This window comes from Pyrgilauda ruficollis, unplaced genomic scaffold (assembly GCF_017590135.1).
Source record: "Pyrgilauda ruficollis isolate IOZ18807 unplaced genomic scaffold, ASM1759013v1 scaffold73, whole genome shotgun sequence".
Lineage (NCBI taxonomy): Eukaryota > Metazoa > Chordata > Aves > Passeriformes > Passeridae > Pyrgilauda > Pyrgilauda ruficollis.
In genome coordinates, this window is record NW_024529155.1 from 1741786 (window position 1) to 1757212 (window position 15427).

A 15427-nucleotide genomic window follows, 5' to 3' on the forward strand; every position below is an offset into this window, starting at 1 on the left:
CAGTGCTCTCACACTATTAAGTGACAAAGCTGTCCCTGGGCAAACACGAGGGTGCTGGTGGTGGTGGGGGATGCTCGCTGGTCTCACAGAGCACCCAGGTAAAAGTGCTTCAGCTGACTCCAGAGCAGCCCCTGCACTCCCAGGAGTGCTGCTCGGCATGTCAGCAATCACAGAGGGTGGGGGCCTCCCGCCTGCCCTCTTCACATGTCACATTTTGATTCAATGTACATCAGAAATTACGATTTAAAGAGGAAAAAAACAAACTCCATGCAGCACTCATTCTCCTGCGTTGTCCCCCTCCTCTCTGTGCCGCCACACGTAGGGAGGAACCCACTGGTGCACCTACGAGTCCTACGGGCTGCGGAGGGATGGGTGCCGCAGGAACTGCTCCATGGTCATCCAAATAGCCAAGTGCTGCAAGGGCTACTTCGGGCCAGACTGCCAAGGTAGGATTCCCACCCGCACGGCCATCCTGTGCCCTCCCCTTCCCCAGTACAGCTGTGTAGCGCCCAGCAGGCAGAACTGGGAGAATTGGGATAAGGGGCATGAGGAGAGACCAGCTGCAAAATGAGGGAAATTGATTGCAAGAGCTGGAGCACAAGGTGTTAAGTGCTTCTTCAATTCAGATTATTTCTTCACATTTAGAGCAAGTATTAATTTCCATAGTAATAGCAGGTGAGTGCTACAGAGAGTAAAGGCTGTCCTGCTGAGCTGAAAATCCTTTAAACACAGGCTTGGGTTCACACAGCAACACCAGCACACACCTGAGAACCAGTGCATAATTGCTCAGCCACAGGAAAGTGCACTGATCATCAGAGTAAGCTCAGAAGTTGTAGTTCTGAACAGGTGGAGACAATTGGGGAGGTTCCATCTCAGCAGTTTATTAGCAGACACTTCCAAACTGTTCTCCTTCACCTGCCAGCCCTGCAGGGAGCAGTACTGGGGCCCCCACCAGGGCACAGTCCAGGTCAGGATCTCTGCTGGCAGATAGGTCCAGCCACACAAACCCTGCCAGCTTGCTCTGTCCCGGTTTCACAGAGAGGCACATGCAGATTCCATGCAGTTTTGGCCAGCTCAGCCTGAGCTGGCCTTTGGGGTCACCCTGATAGAACATAGACCCACAGAGACACTCAAGAAAGGCTGGATTTGGGAAGTGCCATTCACAGATGAATCTGAATGAACAAGCAGCCAGATAACAGCAGCAACAAATAAGTGCTGATCCTCAGCACCTTTCTGATCGGAGCTGTGGAAGTGTGTCAAGGAATTTAGAGCACAGGGCTCACAGTAGTCCTGTGTCACAGCCACTTTTACACACCTCAGGAGAGGTGCATTTACAGGCATTCCCCGCTCGACGATTTTTACAGCACGCTAGAGGATCAACAATGACAATGAATAAACATGCACCTGAGCTAAAGAGCCACTTTTCTTTTCCAACCTTTCAGCTTGCCCAGGGGGCCCAGAGACCCCATGCAATGGCCGTGGCTCCTGTGACGACGGGTACACGGGGACAGGAGAGTGCCGCTGCAGCGGCGGCTTCAACGGGACCTCGTGCGGGCTGTGCTCACCGGGCAGATACGGCTTCACCTGCAGGCGTACGTTTGAGTTCCCTTTCCTCATCCATGCCCACGACAAGCCTAAGCTGTTCTGTCAGCAAGGAGTTTCTGAGTAAGCCAAGGAAAGCGTCCCTCTTAACATCAGTATTTTTCCTGAGTGCCTCCTCACAGCAGGGCATGGCACAAGGTCTCAGAAGGGAGGAGAAGAGGGCATGCACAGGTTGCAGGGCTGCGTCTGCACAGGACCTCCTACTCTTACACAGTACAGCAGTAACAGAAAAGAAGCAAGGCCTCCAGCAACAAGTGGCTTTAGCTACAGCACAGCTTTCTCCTCCATACCCATAAAGCTTAAGACAGGATTTTAGTAACCCTGGCTCTTCAAGGAATGTGCTACTTCCACAGAGTGGAAAAATGGCACCAAGGTGAGGGCTGTTTGTGAAGAGGGACAGCCAAGCAACTGCTCACAAAACCCACCTCTCTGTGGCTTCAAATGTAAACTAGGTGGGAGTAGGATCAATTTCTCCCTTTAAACTTAGATGTTTTCCTGACATAAAACCTTTCAGATAAGAAGTTACAACATTCAATACTTCCATCCTAACCCTGTGCTGCTCCTGAGGCACATAGGATGGGGGTTATAGGCAAGACAACAGGCTTGGACACAGATTCTCAGGATTATAACTACCTACAGTTCATCCACTTTATAGTACACCATAGCATAGAACTTATGAACCATTACCTTGAAATCAGTTTATGAAATTTAAGAGAAAAAAGGTTTATAGCCCCTTCCTTTTGATGTACATTTAAGTCAGACAAAGATTAACTAATCAAATGAAATGAAAAAAAAAACCCAGCAAGTGAAGCTCCTTTTAAGCAGGACAGGTATGCAAAAAATCAGTTCCACAAATCCACATAATTTTCTTCTCTAAACAACAACAATATTTCAAGAAGGATAAGACCATAAAGGATGCTTCAGCATAACATTATAAAACAGAGAGCCATGAATCATTCTTTAGGAAGGATTCAGCACATAAGTTATTGCAGGGCCCAAAGAAGAGAGGAAAAAACATCACCTATAGATTAAACAGACCATCACACCTCAGGTTGGAGGGCAGAAGCAGCAAAGCCTCACCTAAGAAGAAACTGAAGGAATCCAAAAGCTTTTAGGCATGAAAATATCTGAAACCCTAAAAAAAGAAATTATAGATAACTTGTCCCCATTTTACAGAAAAGCTTACTAACCTCATATCTGGCTTCCTTACTCAACTGGACCTTCTCTTACAGAGCAGCCAAGCATTGTTCCTCAACACACCTTGTTTTCCTCTGGCCTCCCTACAATTTACAGCTGCTATTCATTAAGACTGATTTGTCTGGGTCTTCAATTCAGCTGTTAACTCTTTCCTGCCACAGTCCTCTATGCAGTTTTCTTACTCCACTGCAATGTGCAGGTCAATACTCATTTTCATTTTTAGAGGCACATTGAACAAATGCCAATTATAAAATCACAGAACCACAGGTTAACTCAGATTGGAAGGGGTTTCAGAAGGTCTTGAGCCCAACTCCCTCTCAAAACAGGGCCAGTTCTGAGCTCATGTTGTTCAGGAATTATCGTGTCAGGACTTGAAAACCTCCAAGGATGACGATTGCTCAACCACTCTGGAAAGTCTGGTCCTCTGCTTGACTGGCCTCATGGTGAAATACCATGAAGGTAGATGCATCTAAGTTATTTCTGGGTAATACTATATCTAAACTGACATGATGATGTTTCTCTAGAGAAAGACTTTCCCACTCTGCAAGTGATCTCTGTGTTTCTTTTCCAGCTTGTGAATGCAAGAACAACGGGCAGTGCGATGAAGGATACTCGGGGACAGGACGATGTTTCTGTGAAACAGGATGGACGGGCCGGCTGTGTGAAACCAAGCTAGGTCTCTGCCTCCTCTCACAACTCTGTCCATGGAGCTATGGGCTGAAACTACTTGCAGTTCAGCAGAAGGTTTCCATAGATAAGACAGGAAGGGTTAATAAATGTCAGAAGCCATCTAAGAGCACTTAGGAACTCTGCTCTGGACTAAGGACAAATTCCTTCACCCCACTGTCTCCTCTTTTGTGATGTGGCAATATGAGTTCCTACCTCCCCTATGGAGAGGCTTTGGGCTGTGGCAGTCACAAAATAAAATTATTACAAATTTTTCAGTTAGCCAGACTGGTACTAAGGGTTCTCCTTCTGCATGAAACGAGGGCACTGTGGTGCCAGGGCTGTTTGATTCCAGCTCTCCTGCCTTCCCTGCAGCTCTGCCACCAGTGTGCTCCCCGAGCTGCTCGGCCAACGCCGTCTGCACGGAGAACAACACATGCCAGTGCAAGCCCTTGTACGACGGGGATGGGATCACGTGCACAGGTGAGCTCCCACCCCCAGTCAGGGCCAGAAGGAAGGTTCTTCCCTCTTGCACACACGCAGCAATGCAGTTACTGCCCACCCTAAAAGCTTCCGCTTTGCAGTGGGTGAAACAAGTTTAGGATATACGGAGTCCAGGTTTTTCTAAATCAGACTTCTGCAGACTTTACCAAGCAGGAGCATGGGCAGCAAGTGCACTTCAGTCAAATTTTGAAGACAGCAGGGTTTCCCTCAGAGGAATTACAAAGATATCAAAGGGTTTTTCCAACAAAAATGATCCTATGATTTTTCTTTATGCCCATAGGCAAGGCAGTTCCCTGCTACAGAAACAGTTGTTCTTTCTCAGACAGGTGTCTTATATCTTCCAAAATCAACCTGCCCAGAAATCTGAAGGTTGGTACCACATCTCCCGAATCAAGAACACCTTGACAAGGCTGTTAGAGCCCTAAGGGGTGGACTTACAGAAATTCAGTAATGCCTCAGGAAATGGAAGCATTTTTTTTTCCCCAGCAAGTATTCTAGTATTTTTAGTGTGAAAGGACTGGTGGTGGTTTGTCTTTATGAAGAACATCCTCTTTAAAAGCAGACTTTACTCATTTGTATTTTTCCCCTGCAGCTGCAGAACTTTGCAAACAGAACAATGGTGGGTGCCACAAGGCGGCCGAATGCACGCAGCACGGGGTGAAAGTCTTCTGTAGCTGCCAGAAGGGCTACAAGGGAGATGGCTTTACCTGCCTTCCAATAAACCCTTGTGCTGATGGGTTCAATGGAGGCTGCCACGAGCATGCCATCTGCACTGTCACAGGACCTGTAAGTCTAATTATTTCAGTCCCCAGCAGGGAAGTCTGAGGAGTTTCTCCCTGGTGCCAGCAGAAGTCTCCTCTGGCCGGAGGAGTACCTTGTACCTCTCTAAATCCCTGTTTTCCAAAACAACCTTTACTTAGCTCCAACCTACTTTCTACATCAGTTTGATATGCCTCAGCTGAAGGCTGAGAAACACTTTAAGGTCTTTGCTCTGGGGAATGGGGTAACACAGAAGCTGGGATGTTTTGCATACGTAGTCTTTTCTGTCCCAGTCTTAGCTCTCCCTAACTGTCTATCCTTATTTACAACACAAATTCCTTGAATTAAAATTAAATACATTTTGGAAGCGAAACAAAGGGACAGCTGAGTGAATAGTGTCACTTGTTGATTGCTTGAACTCAACTTGAAAATTTCTGCAGCCACATGACATAAATTCCGTGATCCATGTAGTCAGTGTGGTTAAGGAAAACCTGTGCAGGTGACTTGATCCAGCATTTGTCCTGGTGCTTGCAGGATCACTTCTCCATTCCATTTTGTCTTGCCTGAGCTGCCTTCCTGATCTGGACTGATCTAGAAAAGTCTTGCTGATAATCCATTCCAGCTGTCAACCATCGCAATCCCTGGATGTCACCAATTCCTGCTTGGTTTATAGTTCTCATTTATTACTGGCAGTGGGCTGTTAAATTCCATGCTTGTTTCCATGCCCAGTCATTTAAATATAATTTTGATCTGTTTGCCATCCGTTTTTGTGAATATAACCCTCCAGTGCATGTTATTAATTTTGTGGATGAAATTATGCTTTGGTGTTAATTCAGCAAAGCACTCAAGTACATGTGTAAATATTTGGCTTACTTGTTAGTAGCAACTTCTCTGTTTGTCCATTCCTGCTTATATCAAGTGAAATTTCCCCAGCAGTTCAGAATGTTGACTGAAACACCAGAGTCACGTCAGTTAAATGCTCGTCTTGGCCTTTTTCCTTCTCTCCCTGAGCAGGGCAGACGTAAGTGTGAATGCAAAACCAGCTTCATTGGTGATGGGCTGAACTGCTCCGTGCTGCAGCTGCCCCTTGACCGCTGCCTGCAGGACAACGGACAGTGCCACCCCCACGCCGACTGCGCCGACCTGCATTTCCAAGGTGAGGAGGACAGCCCCTGCACGCCACCACTGTGCCCTGAGGCCTGTGACCGGGAGCTGTAATCTCACTCAGGCCTCTACTTAATGTCCCCATGAAACAATGAGGTTACAGCTGGAACATTGTGGGAGTCCTTAAAATCAGAGAGTTTTGGGAAAGTTGCAAAAGGCAGGCCTCAGAGGTAGCAGAACTGTGATTAGAGCTAAGCAGTAGCCATGAGATTGGTCAGCAGATAAATTATGTAAGAAGTAGAAAAGTAAGGACAAATGGAACAATGGTCTCTGTATTAACGCTTGTCTAGAATAACTCCCTAATCTGCAGAAAAGTATATCTAGCAACATATTGGGAAGTTCTAAGCTTAATAATGGAGCTGTGTGCATTGTGTTTTAAGGCTTACAAACAGTTACTGTATTTGAAATAAGCAAGCATTGTTTTATCCAAAGGTACATGTGCTTATAGCGATTGGATGGAACTGCTGTCAATATGCTCTTGTTTTGTGTAATTGGTCAAAAAGCTTTTAAAGTGAGTTGTAACATTAAATTCTTAGTCTGCTGCCTAGGATGTGAGCTGCTGGCATCTTCCCATTGTCATAACCATGTAATGAGACTGATGCTGGAAAATAAAACAGCTCAAAATATTTTCCTAGCAGTCCCATCCCGTTCGTAATTTGTACACAGCCCCCAGCCAGCAATAAATGGTTATAAAAGTTATGTTTGATAATAATTACGTGTGAACGTGAATTTATCATGAAGCAACGTGTGAGGTCAGTCTAGGTAGGAATGCTACCCTTGAGGAATCAGTTTGCTCTAATTACAATTCACAAAATCCACGGGTATTTGTATGGCACAGCTGGCTTTACGCTGTGGACAGATGGAATGTAGGAGAACAGAGATAGTGATGAAGGTAATTTCACCCCTAAGGAGTTACAGCTCCACTAATTACCAAGCATTAGGAACAGGCCTGCCCTTAATAGGCCACAGCTAGATCCAGTTAGGATGGGTATTGTAAAAGAATAGGTTGGTTGGTCCAGAAGTTAGATGGAGTTTGTTGGCTGTGCTGTGAGGAAAGAGTCCGTGCTGTGAGGAGCTGCCTGTGAGAAATCACCAAGAAGGTCTAGAGCTTTTGCAATAAGATGACAGCACTGCACCATGGAAGCCCCTTCAGGAGGAGCTGGTCCTTGTCTCTCTTTGCAGACACCACGGTCGGGGTGTTCCACCTGCGGTCCCCCGTGGGGCAGTACAGAATGACTTACGAGCAGGCCAGGGAGGCCTGTGCCAACGAGTCAGCCACCATGGCTACCTACGACCAGCTGCTGTATGCACAGAAGGTGAGGTGGCCTCTCCCAGGGAGGACATCCCCAAACAGGACCAAGACACAGAGTAAATGGAGAGGCAGGAGCAGGGGGGCTGCTCTGTGCTAATCAGCATCATTTTCCCTCCTTTCCTTTGCCCGTGCCCCAGGGTGTGTTTGGCTGGGAGCAATTTTCAAACTTTTTATTGCTTTCATGCATGCTCACACAGCACTGACATCATTTGCCAAGTTCTTGTTTCTAGTGATGCTGGGGTGAGAGGTAGTCAGACTTTCAGAGTGTTTTCAAGGGGGTTTTAATTATTAACACTTCTTAAAGGAATGTGCGCTTCAGAGTTATGCTTAATTTATTTCTTTAAACTAAGTCTCCAGGAATCTTTTTCTCAAATGCTGTTAACAGACCCATTTCCATATTGCCTCCCTTGAGCATGTTATAGAAAACACATGGCTGGTGTCAGTGTGGTGAGCATCCCAACTCAGCTTTGCAAAACTTGTTTTAGAAGAGTGGATCAGATTCACTGTCTCTTACTGGCTCTTTCCAACTCTGGAAGGAAGACAAACACTCACTGTTTAGAGGCACGGTTAGCAAAATGTGAGGCTGGAGCAGTGCTGGCAGGGCAGGGGCTGCCTGAGTGCCCCGGGGGCTCTGTTCATTCCATGTGCAGTTTCCCAGCCTCACCACCTGGCTTTTCCCTTGAGTTTTCCCTTCTGGCTGTACTGGCTGCAGGCGAGGTACCACCTGTGCTCTGCTGGCTGGCTGGATGGTGAGAGGGTGGGCTACCCCACCGCCTTCTCCTCCCCAAACTGTGGCTCCGGATACGTCGGCATCGTGGACTACGGGAGAAGAGTCAACCTGAGCGAAACCTGGGATGTTTTCTGCTACAGGGAGAAAGGTAAGAGGGGCCTTTGCCTCATCCCTCTGTGAAAATGAGAGCAGCAGCCCAGATTTTGGTTCCTTCCATCAGCCACAGGCTGGTAGGTAACACTGCAACAGACTCTGCCTCTTATTTAACTTTAAAAAAATCTAACCTGTTGCTTACAGGTAGGTTTTCAGGCACAGGGCTTAAAGCTTTCTTGGAAAGGGTGTCTGCCCATACAGCTCTCTCTGTTTGTACCTTTCAGAGGTGGACTGCACCTGCAAGCCAGGCTACGTGGGGGATGGCATCTCCTGCAGTGGGAACTTGCTGCAAGTGCTGATGTCCTTCCCAACACTGACAAACTTCCTCTCGGTAGGAACAAAGGCTGGGGTGGGAGTGGAGCAAAGCAGGCCCTGAGTGTTGTACCCAGGGTTTGCTTTGCTAGCCCACCAAACACACCAGTGGAGCAAGGCAGAGTGGTCTAAATCTGCACCTATCTGGTATAAATCCAAACCAGAACTTGGTTACTACTTTTTTTAATTACTTGCTCTGAAGAGGTTTCTGGGTTCTACAATTCAGTAGGAATTAAAAGCCTGGTATGGCTTTAGCTTAAAGGAGACTCTCTGCACTACTTTTTAAGCATCACAAAAGGCACTGTGCTTTGGAATGTCATTGAACTGCAACTGGGAAAAGACAAAACGTTAAGAGTTTTTTTTGTCACTATTCAGGCACTATATGTATCAGCAGCCTCAAAGACAACAGAGACCCAGCATCTGTAAATCAGTTTAATATGTACTCATCAAATCAGCAGCTGGAGCTGGGTTTTGAATACAAACTTCCTTTGGAAAGTCACTCCAGAGCTGCTTCATGGCCAATAACAGAGTTCCTTTGTTGTCATTTGTACAGTGTCATCTTTTCCACTCTCCACACAGGAGTGCACAATTGCTCTCTAGTAAAGCTGGATTTTCTTTCTGCTTAGGACATCATGGCTTACTCCAACACCTCCAGGAAGGGGAGAGAGTTCCTGCAGTACCTCACAGACCTGTCAGTGCACGCCACCCTCTTTGCTCCCAATGACAGTGGGTTAAAGGAAAATGAGGTCAGGGCTTTTCTCTTTTTTCCTTCCTTGTTCTAATAACACTTCTTAAACAGTTGTCATGGGTTTCTGCATCCCATTGAAATTTAAGCTTGGAAAAATAATCTTAGTATGATGTGACTTTTGATTAACCCTACAGAATTTAAACTGTGCTCACAAAAGACATGAATTCATTGTTTCCATTTCCCTTCCGTGGTTAGGGGTGCAAGGTTATTGAGCGTTCAAGTCACTATAGAGACTTTTCCAGCAGGGATTTCAGTTACCCTGGTACAAAGGAGGCTGCCTGAGATGAAGTGTGTTCTGGCTCATTAGCATGGAGCACAGTTATTTGGAGAAAGCAGCATAAGCTTTGGTGTTTCCTACGAATACATTAAAGACATCCATTCATAACTTCATTTCTATGCTTTGCCCTTTTTATTCTTTCTTTCCTTCTTTCAATCAAACACTGTTTCAAACAATTCATAAGGGTTTATTCACTGGTTCACATCTTCAAGCTGTTTTGAATATCTCTGAGTCTCATCACTTCAGGTCATCCTACAGAGGAACACATTCCTTTGTCTTGCTGGCATTAAGGTCCTGCCTGCTGCAGGCAGCCATCAGAGGCCAGCAGGGACAGAATGTCCCACTGTTCCCGTGCAGATTTCCCAATAACCTCTAATGCTGCTGCACTTGCTGCAGCTTTAACAGCAGAGGGGGAAAAAGGTCACAGGCACATAGCTTACTAGTAAATCCAAAGGATTAATGAGATCCATTAACAGTCCTTGTATTTTGCCCTCATTTGCAGACCCTTTCTGGGAGAGACATCGAGTATCATTTATCTAATGCCAATATAATGTTTTATGAGGACTTGACCAATGGAACCACGCTTCTTACTCGTCTAGGGAAAAAGCTCCTCATTACAAGCCAGGAACATCAAGTCCCCACAGCTGACCAGGTACTTTTGTAATAAATTTCCCATCTTTGTGCTTTTCCTCCTCTTACACTATACCCTGTAATCAGGTGACACACTGATCTGGAGTGCATTTTGATAAGATTAGAGTGGGCAGCAAAGAGAGACTGAGTTCAGAAGGCTCTTTCCTGTCCAGAGACTGAAGGATAGCAGCTGGCAAGCTGCAAATTTACCGGCTTGCAAATGGACATCTCATACCTGAAAAACTCAAAGGAAGCTGTTGAAGTGGCTTTCAGGAATGGAGGAATGGGGATATGGGCTTCATTTTGCTCTCCTCTCAGCTTGGTAGGATTATGGGAGATGGCTGTGTGATAGGTAAAGAGATGAAAGCAGGAATTTGTCATTATAAAAAAAGATGTTGGCATTTGTAAAGTTTCTTGGTAACTTTCTGGGAGAGGCAGGAGACACCAACAGAGCCTTGCTCACAGCAAGCAAACTCAGCCAGCAAACTTGAGTGGGAAATGGCATCCTCTGCAGTGAAAGTGGTTGCCTGGCACTCAGGAATGACTGCACTTCTGGGCAGAGCTTTGCAACTTCACAAAGATCATAAAAACCTTCAGTTAGAAAGAAAGAAAGGGGAAAAAAAAGGACAGAGCAACATGAAGGCAACATGCAGGTAATGATGATGGCTGCTCCATGCACAGGAGAACCATGACCAGCCCGTGGCCATCCCAGGCTGATGTCCAGGGAGGCAGCAGTGTAACTTTCCATGGTTTTTTCCACGTGTTGTTTCTCTGTGGTGAGCTGAGCACTCAGCAGCTGAGGTGGGGAAACCATCTTAATTTCAGTACCAAAGAGAGAAGGGTCAAAGCTCAGCTCTCATTGCTTCTTTTCCTGGCAGAGCAAGATCCGCTACGTGGACAGAAGTGCTATTGTTGAGTGGGATATAATTGCTTCCAACGGGATAATCCACATCATTTCAGAGCCTTTAAAGGCTCCATCAGAACCTGTAAGTGCATAGTGATTCAGGTTTTTGGGGTAGTGAGAGGTAACTGTCTTATTTTACCGTAAATTCAATGCCAACATTCGTATATTCCCGGTTTCCTTGACATATACGCAGCTTTCAGCTTAAAAGGTTACTTTCAAAGAGAATTAGAAGTTGAAAACAAGGTACCAGTGATACCAAAAATCTGTCTGAACAACTTCTTCCCACAGTTATAAATTTGTTTTCTGTATGTAAAATAATGGAGTTCATGTACGTAGAGATTTTTAAAAGCTCCATTTTAGTTCTTCCACTTTCAAGCTTTTAAGGCACCTTGTTTACTCTTGCCTTGGCAGTCATTCCTATTCAAAATAATGTTTTGAAAATAGATCTCTTTTTCCTGCATGAATTCCTGCAAATTCTCCCAGTTACCCAGCTGTCTCCTTGGTCCACAAGGTTTAGTGATGGGCTTGGCAGTGCTAGGGGGAAGAGCTGGATTCTATGATCTATTTCCACATAAACTTTTCTGTGGTTCTATCAAAAGGCCACATTCAAATGACTCTAGGGAGCACCAACCAGGAAACCCAAGCACAAGAACGGCTCAGGACCAGAGCATATCTCAAAGGAACACTGCATGTGCTTGGGTGCTGTAAGCTGACCAGTGCCCACCCAGATCTCACTCACCCTCTTCTCTTGCTTCCAGGCTCCTCTCCATGCCAGTACTGGGACAGGAATATTCTTTGGCATCTGTCTGTTTACTGGAATTGTGGCTCTGATTGGATATTCTTACCTCAGGTTCAGGAATAAAAACATCAGCTTTCAGCACTTCAAGGTAGGTGGCAGGTGGGAACACAAAGCTGGGGGAGGGACAACTGTGCTTCTCAAATTCATAACTTTGAGTTTTTCCATACATTTTGTTAAACTAGAAACATTCCTGATCACTTCACACTTGAGCTGTTCAGACTGAGATGCAGAGAAAGTGGGAAAGGCTCACATGCTTGCCTTGGACATGAGTTCACATTTGATCCAGACCCCTCCACCCAAATGTCTGCTCACACAGACACTTCCAGCACCAAGGACTGGCCCAAAGCTGATTTAGCTGCACCACAGCAGTGCAGAAGTCCTTGCCTCCCCAGAAAGCTCACCCTTAGGGTTGTGAGGAATTACAACCACTGAAAAGGCACCTGTGCTCCTCCTCCATTACTGTCAATTTTGTTGTTCTGGAGGTTGAAACATTTCATAGGAAAAAATGATCCAGATCCAACAGACAAACAAACTGAAGTGCCTGTAGGATTCAGAAGTGCAGGTTTTCATACTGATGCACTTTCATGCTTGATTTCTCTTAACTGATTTTGCTAGCAACACCTAGATGCAAAACCAGCCAGCAACAACTAAGCTATAGGGATGATGGATGAGGAAAAAAATGTTACAACATATACAAGAACATACCCAAAAGAAAGTCTACCTAAAAGGGAACAGAAGTCCCTTCCTGTTCTAGTCCCTGCATGTAATGTGAATCATCTTGTAGGAACAAAACCCAGTAGCCAAGAGTCAGAGGAAACAGATTTTTAAATAGTTTCAAAGAGAGCCCTCAGGACTAACCCAAGTGCTTTTTACCCCAAGCACCATTTCAGGGTCACACTTCCTTTCCTATTTTTTGCTGAGGCTTAAAAACAAGAAGGGAGAGGAAAAGAAATATCAGTGTTAAGTGACCTGAGATAAAACAACAATCAAAACCACAGTCCATGCCCAGAGACAGGTTTAGACAATAAAGCCAGTTGAATCAAACAGTGCACCAGCTGGTAGAGAGGATCAAGTGCCCCACTTAATGCACTGGGCAAAGAGGATGAAATTTAAGCAATTGTCTGCTTTTGTGTAGTCCAAAGATGACACTGACACAATGCCACTGGACAAGTCACAGCCTTCAAATATCACCAACCCTTCATATGAAAGTTCTTCAACACTGACTTCACCAGAACCTACTTATGATCTTTTCTCAGTAAGTATTCATTTTAATTTGAGATTGAGACACTACTAATATAATGGTAAGAGGAAATGACTTTATTAAAGAAAAAATGTCTTGCTGGAACAGGAAAATAAATTCAAGAAACCAGCATTTGAATTTCTGGCTTTCCTGTCTCTCCCTTACTTGAAATTGGGTTGCCTCACCTGTAGTAAAATTGAAAAAGCTGCATCTCAAGGCCATCTTCAAATAAAGCTGAATTAAACTGGACTTCAAAGGACACTGGATGACAGTGACACATCCATAAAAACTTAAAAAGCCTTCTAATTTTGTCTTCATGTCTCCTTGCTACAAACACAGCTGAGAGCCATGCTAGCACTCCAAAGAATCTGAAACCCAGCAGGGAGGGGGCTGGGAGTTCAGGGAAGGAAGGATTGCACCCTCATGTACATGCAGAGTCTAAAATCAAAATGCACCATTTTGCATCCAGTAGAAGGTTTTGTTTGGTGCAGAAATGTCAGGTGCCAACTTTGCCATCTGTATGGAAAATTTTGCCAAAATGTTACTTTTGTTTCTTAATGCAGTGTTTAAGTCTGATTTCCTTTTTATTCTATTTTATAGGATTCAGATGACCAACAGCTTGTGATGAGTGGTCCTTATGATCAGAATTAAAAACTGAATTTGGGATTAGTCATCTAATAAACACATTGCTATTTACACTTACTGGGGGAAAAAAAAGAGCACTTACATTACAGGGAATAAAGTCTTGTTACAAATTAAAAACCAAAAGAGCACAGCTTTGTTTAAGATGCCTTCTCTATAGCTCACAGAGATACCAACTTCAGAAGTGTTGGCTGAATCTGAGCCGTGCCAACTGTGAGTGCTGAAAGCAAAATTGAGTCTCAACTAACCTACCCAGAAACAGACACCTCTCTGGGAAAAGCAGCTGATCTTCACTCACCTGCTATTTAACTGCTTTTTTCTTTACAGACTTTAAAATGGCTACAAGCACACAGGGCTGCTAACTTGGCAAATATCCTAAATTTTCTAGTACTCCAGGCCTGTGCTTTCATTTTGGCTCAGTTACAATTAGAACAGGCAAGTGTGACACAGAACATGTGGTAAAGTTCTATTTTTAATCAGAGGGGTTTTTTTGGCTGGTATACTTGCCTGTTAGATAGGCAGCAGCAGGAAACACAGCCATCCTGACTGTCCCCCTTGCCTCCTCTAGCTTCTCTGTCTTTCCTCGACCTTGGCTTGGTGTTTGCTTTACATCTCACCTCACTGGCCAAAGAGAAGCAGTAATTAAGGCAGCTTTAGTAAGGAATGCAGGTGATATGAGCATGTCCAAATTAACCATTTTTGTGAAAAGGGGACTGTGAAGATGAACAGCCCCTTGCCATGCAATGTCTGCTTTCAGTTCTTCAGGCCTGAAGGTTCTTCAGACACTGTTTTCACCAAGCACAGCAGTAACAGCTGCCCCTGTCACCACACACCATTAGAGATGGATCAGACTTGAGTTTGATTCAGTGCCACCTCCTTCCCATCAAAATATTAAATATCATAATGAGAACATGAAAAAAACCACACAACAGCAAGAAAAGAAAGGTTTTCTTTCTGGCAGCAGTAACATCCCCCCAGTCTATAGGGGCAGGAGGGAACCCAGGGAAGCTTTAGTTATCTCTAGGAACTACCCCAGGAGGCATTCCCTCAGAACAAGGCAGGGGGCAAATCCAGTGTTGTTGATGCAGCTATTAAGCACAAGGAAGGAAATACAACATGTAAATACACATTCATCTGGATGAACCAAACCAATACAGTCAGTTTCCTCAACTCCCTCCCCTGTCCCCCTACACAAGCCTGCTAGTTTTCACAGACCTTAGGAAATTTAGAACACACTTAAACACACACATCTAGGAGAGTTTTCCCCACAGAATTTTGCAATTGATACAGCTCATGTTCTTTCCTTCTCCCCAGTCAATCAAAATATTAAGGCTCACAGAGACCAGAAGATAAAGTTCAAGCATTTATTTTTTGTAATAATCATTAAATATTTTTATCACAAAAAAAAAAAAAAAAAAAAAAAAAACCCCCAAATTTATCCACAATTCATTAATCTCTTTTTTTACTGACTGGCTATTCAGCTCTTGCTTTTGATAGACCAGAACAAAAACTTTTTCTTGCTTTGGTGTTCAAATGAACCATACTCCCAAAATTAGTACAGAGACACTGCCCATTAAACACGCCTAAAAATCTCTTTGAAATCAGTAGCATAAGGTTAAAATGAGCAATGCAGAGAGTGTCAAGGTGAAATCACTAAAAAAATGCAAGACATTTTTAAAAGTTACAAAGCAGCACTTTAGCACTGAAAAATAAATAATACATTTGAATATTCTCAAATTTATATTAGATATAGTTGGGTTATTTTCAAGAAACATAACCCTTCAATAA

General features: G+C 44.5%; 1 protein-coding gene across 1 annotated transcript in view; it reads left to right on the forward strand.

Moving 5' to 3' along the window:
• STAB2 (stabilin 2) overlaps positions 1-13696 on the forward strand; it is a 77057-nt gene extending 63361 nt beyond the window's left edge. The window contains exons 53-67 of the mRNA XM_041485956.1: positions 323-446; positions 1443-1592; positions 3371-3475; positions 3841-3948; positions 4562-4755; positions 5743-5884; positions 7075-7208; positions 7917-8082; positions 8312-8418; positions 9026-9145; positions 9927-10076; positions 10933-11040; positions 11717-11845; positions 12893-13012; positions 13598-13696. Of these exons, the coding sequence (XP_041341890.1) occupies positions 323-446; positions 1443-1592; positions 3371-3475; positions 3841-3948; positions 4562-4755; positions 5743-5884; positions 7075-7208; positions 7917-8082; positions 8312-8418; positions 9026-9145; positions 9927-10076; positions 10933-11040; positions 11717-11845; positions 12893-13012; positions 13598-13648 (1908 nt within the window). The 3' untranslated portion in view covers positions 13649-13696. The remainder of the gene's footprint in view (positions 1-322; positions 447-1442; positions 1593-3370; positions 3476-3840; positions 3949-4561; positions 4756-5742; positions 5885-7074; positions 7209-7916; positions 8083-8311; positions 8419-9025; positions 9146-9926; positions 10077-10932; positions 11041-11716; positions 11846-12892; positions 13013-13597) is intronic.
• The last annotated feature ends 1731 nt before the right edge of the window (positions 13697-15427 follow it).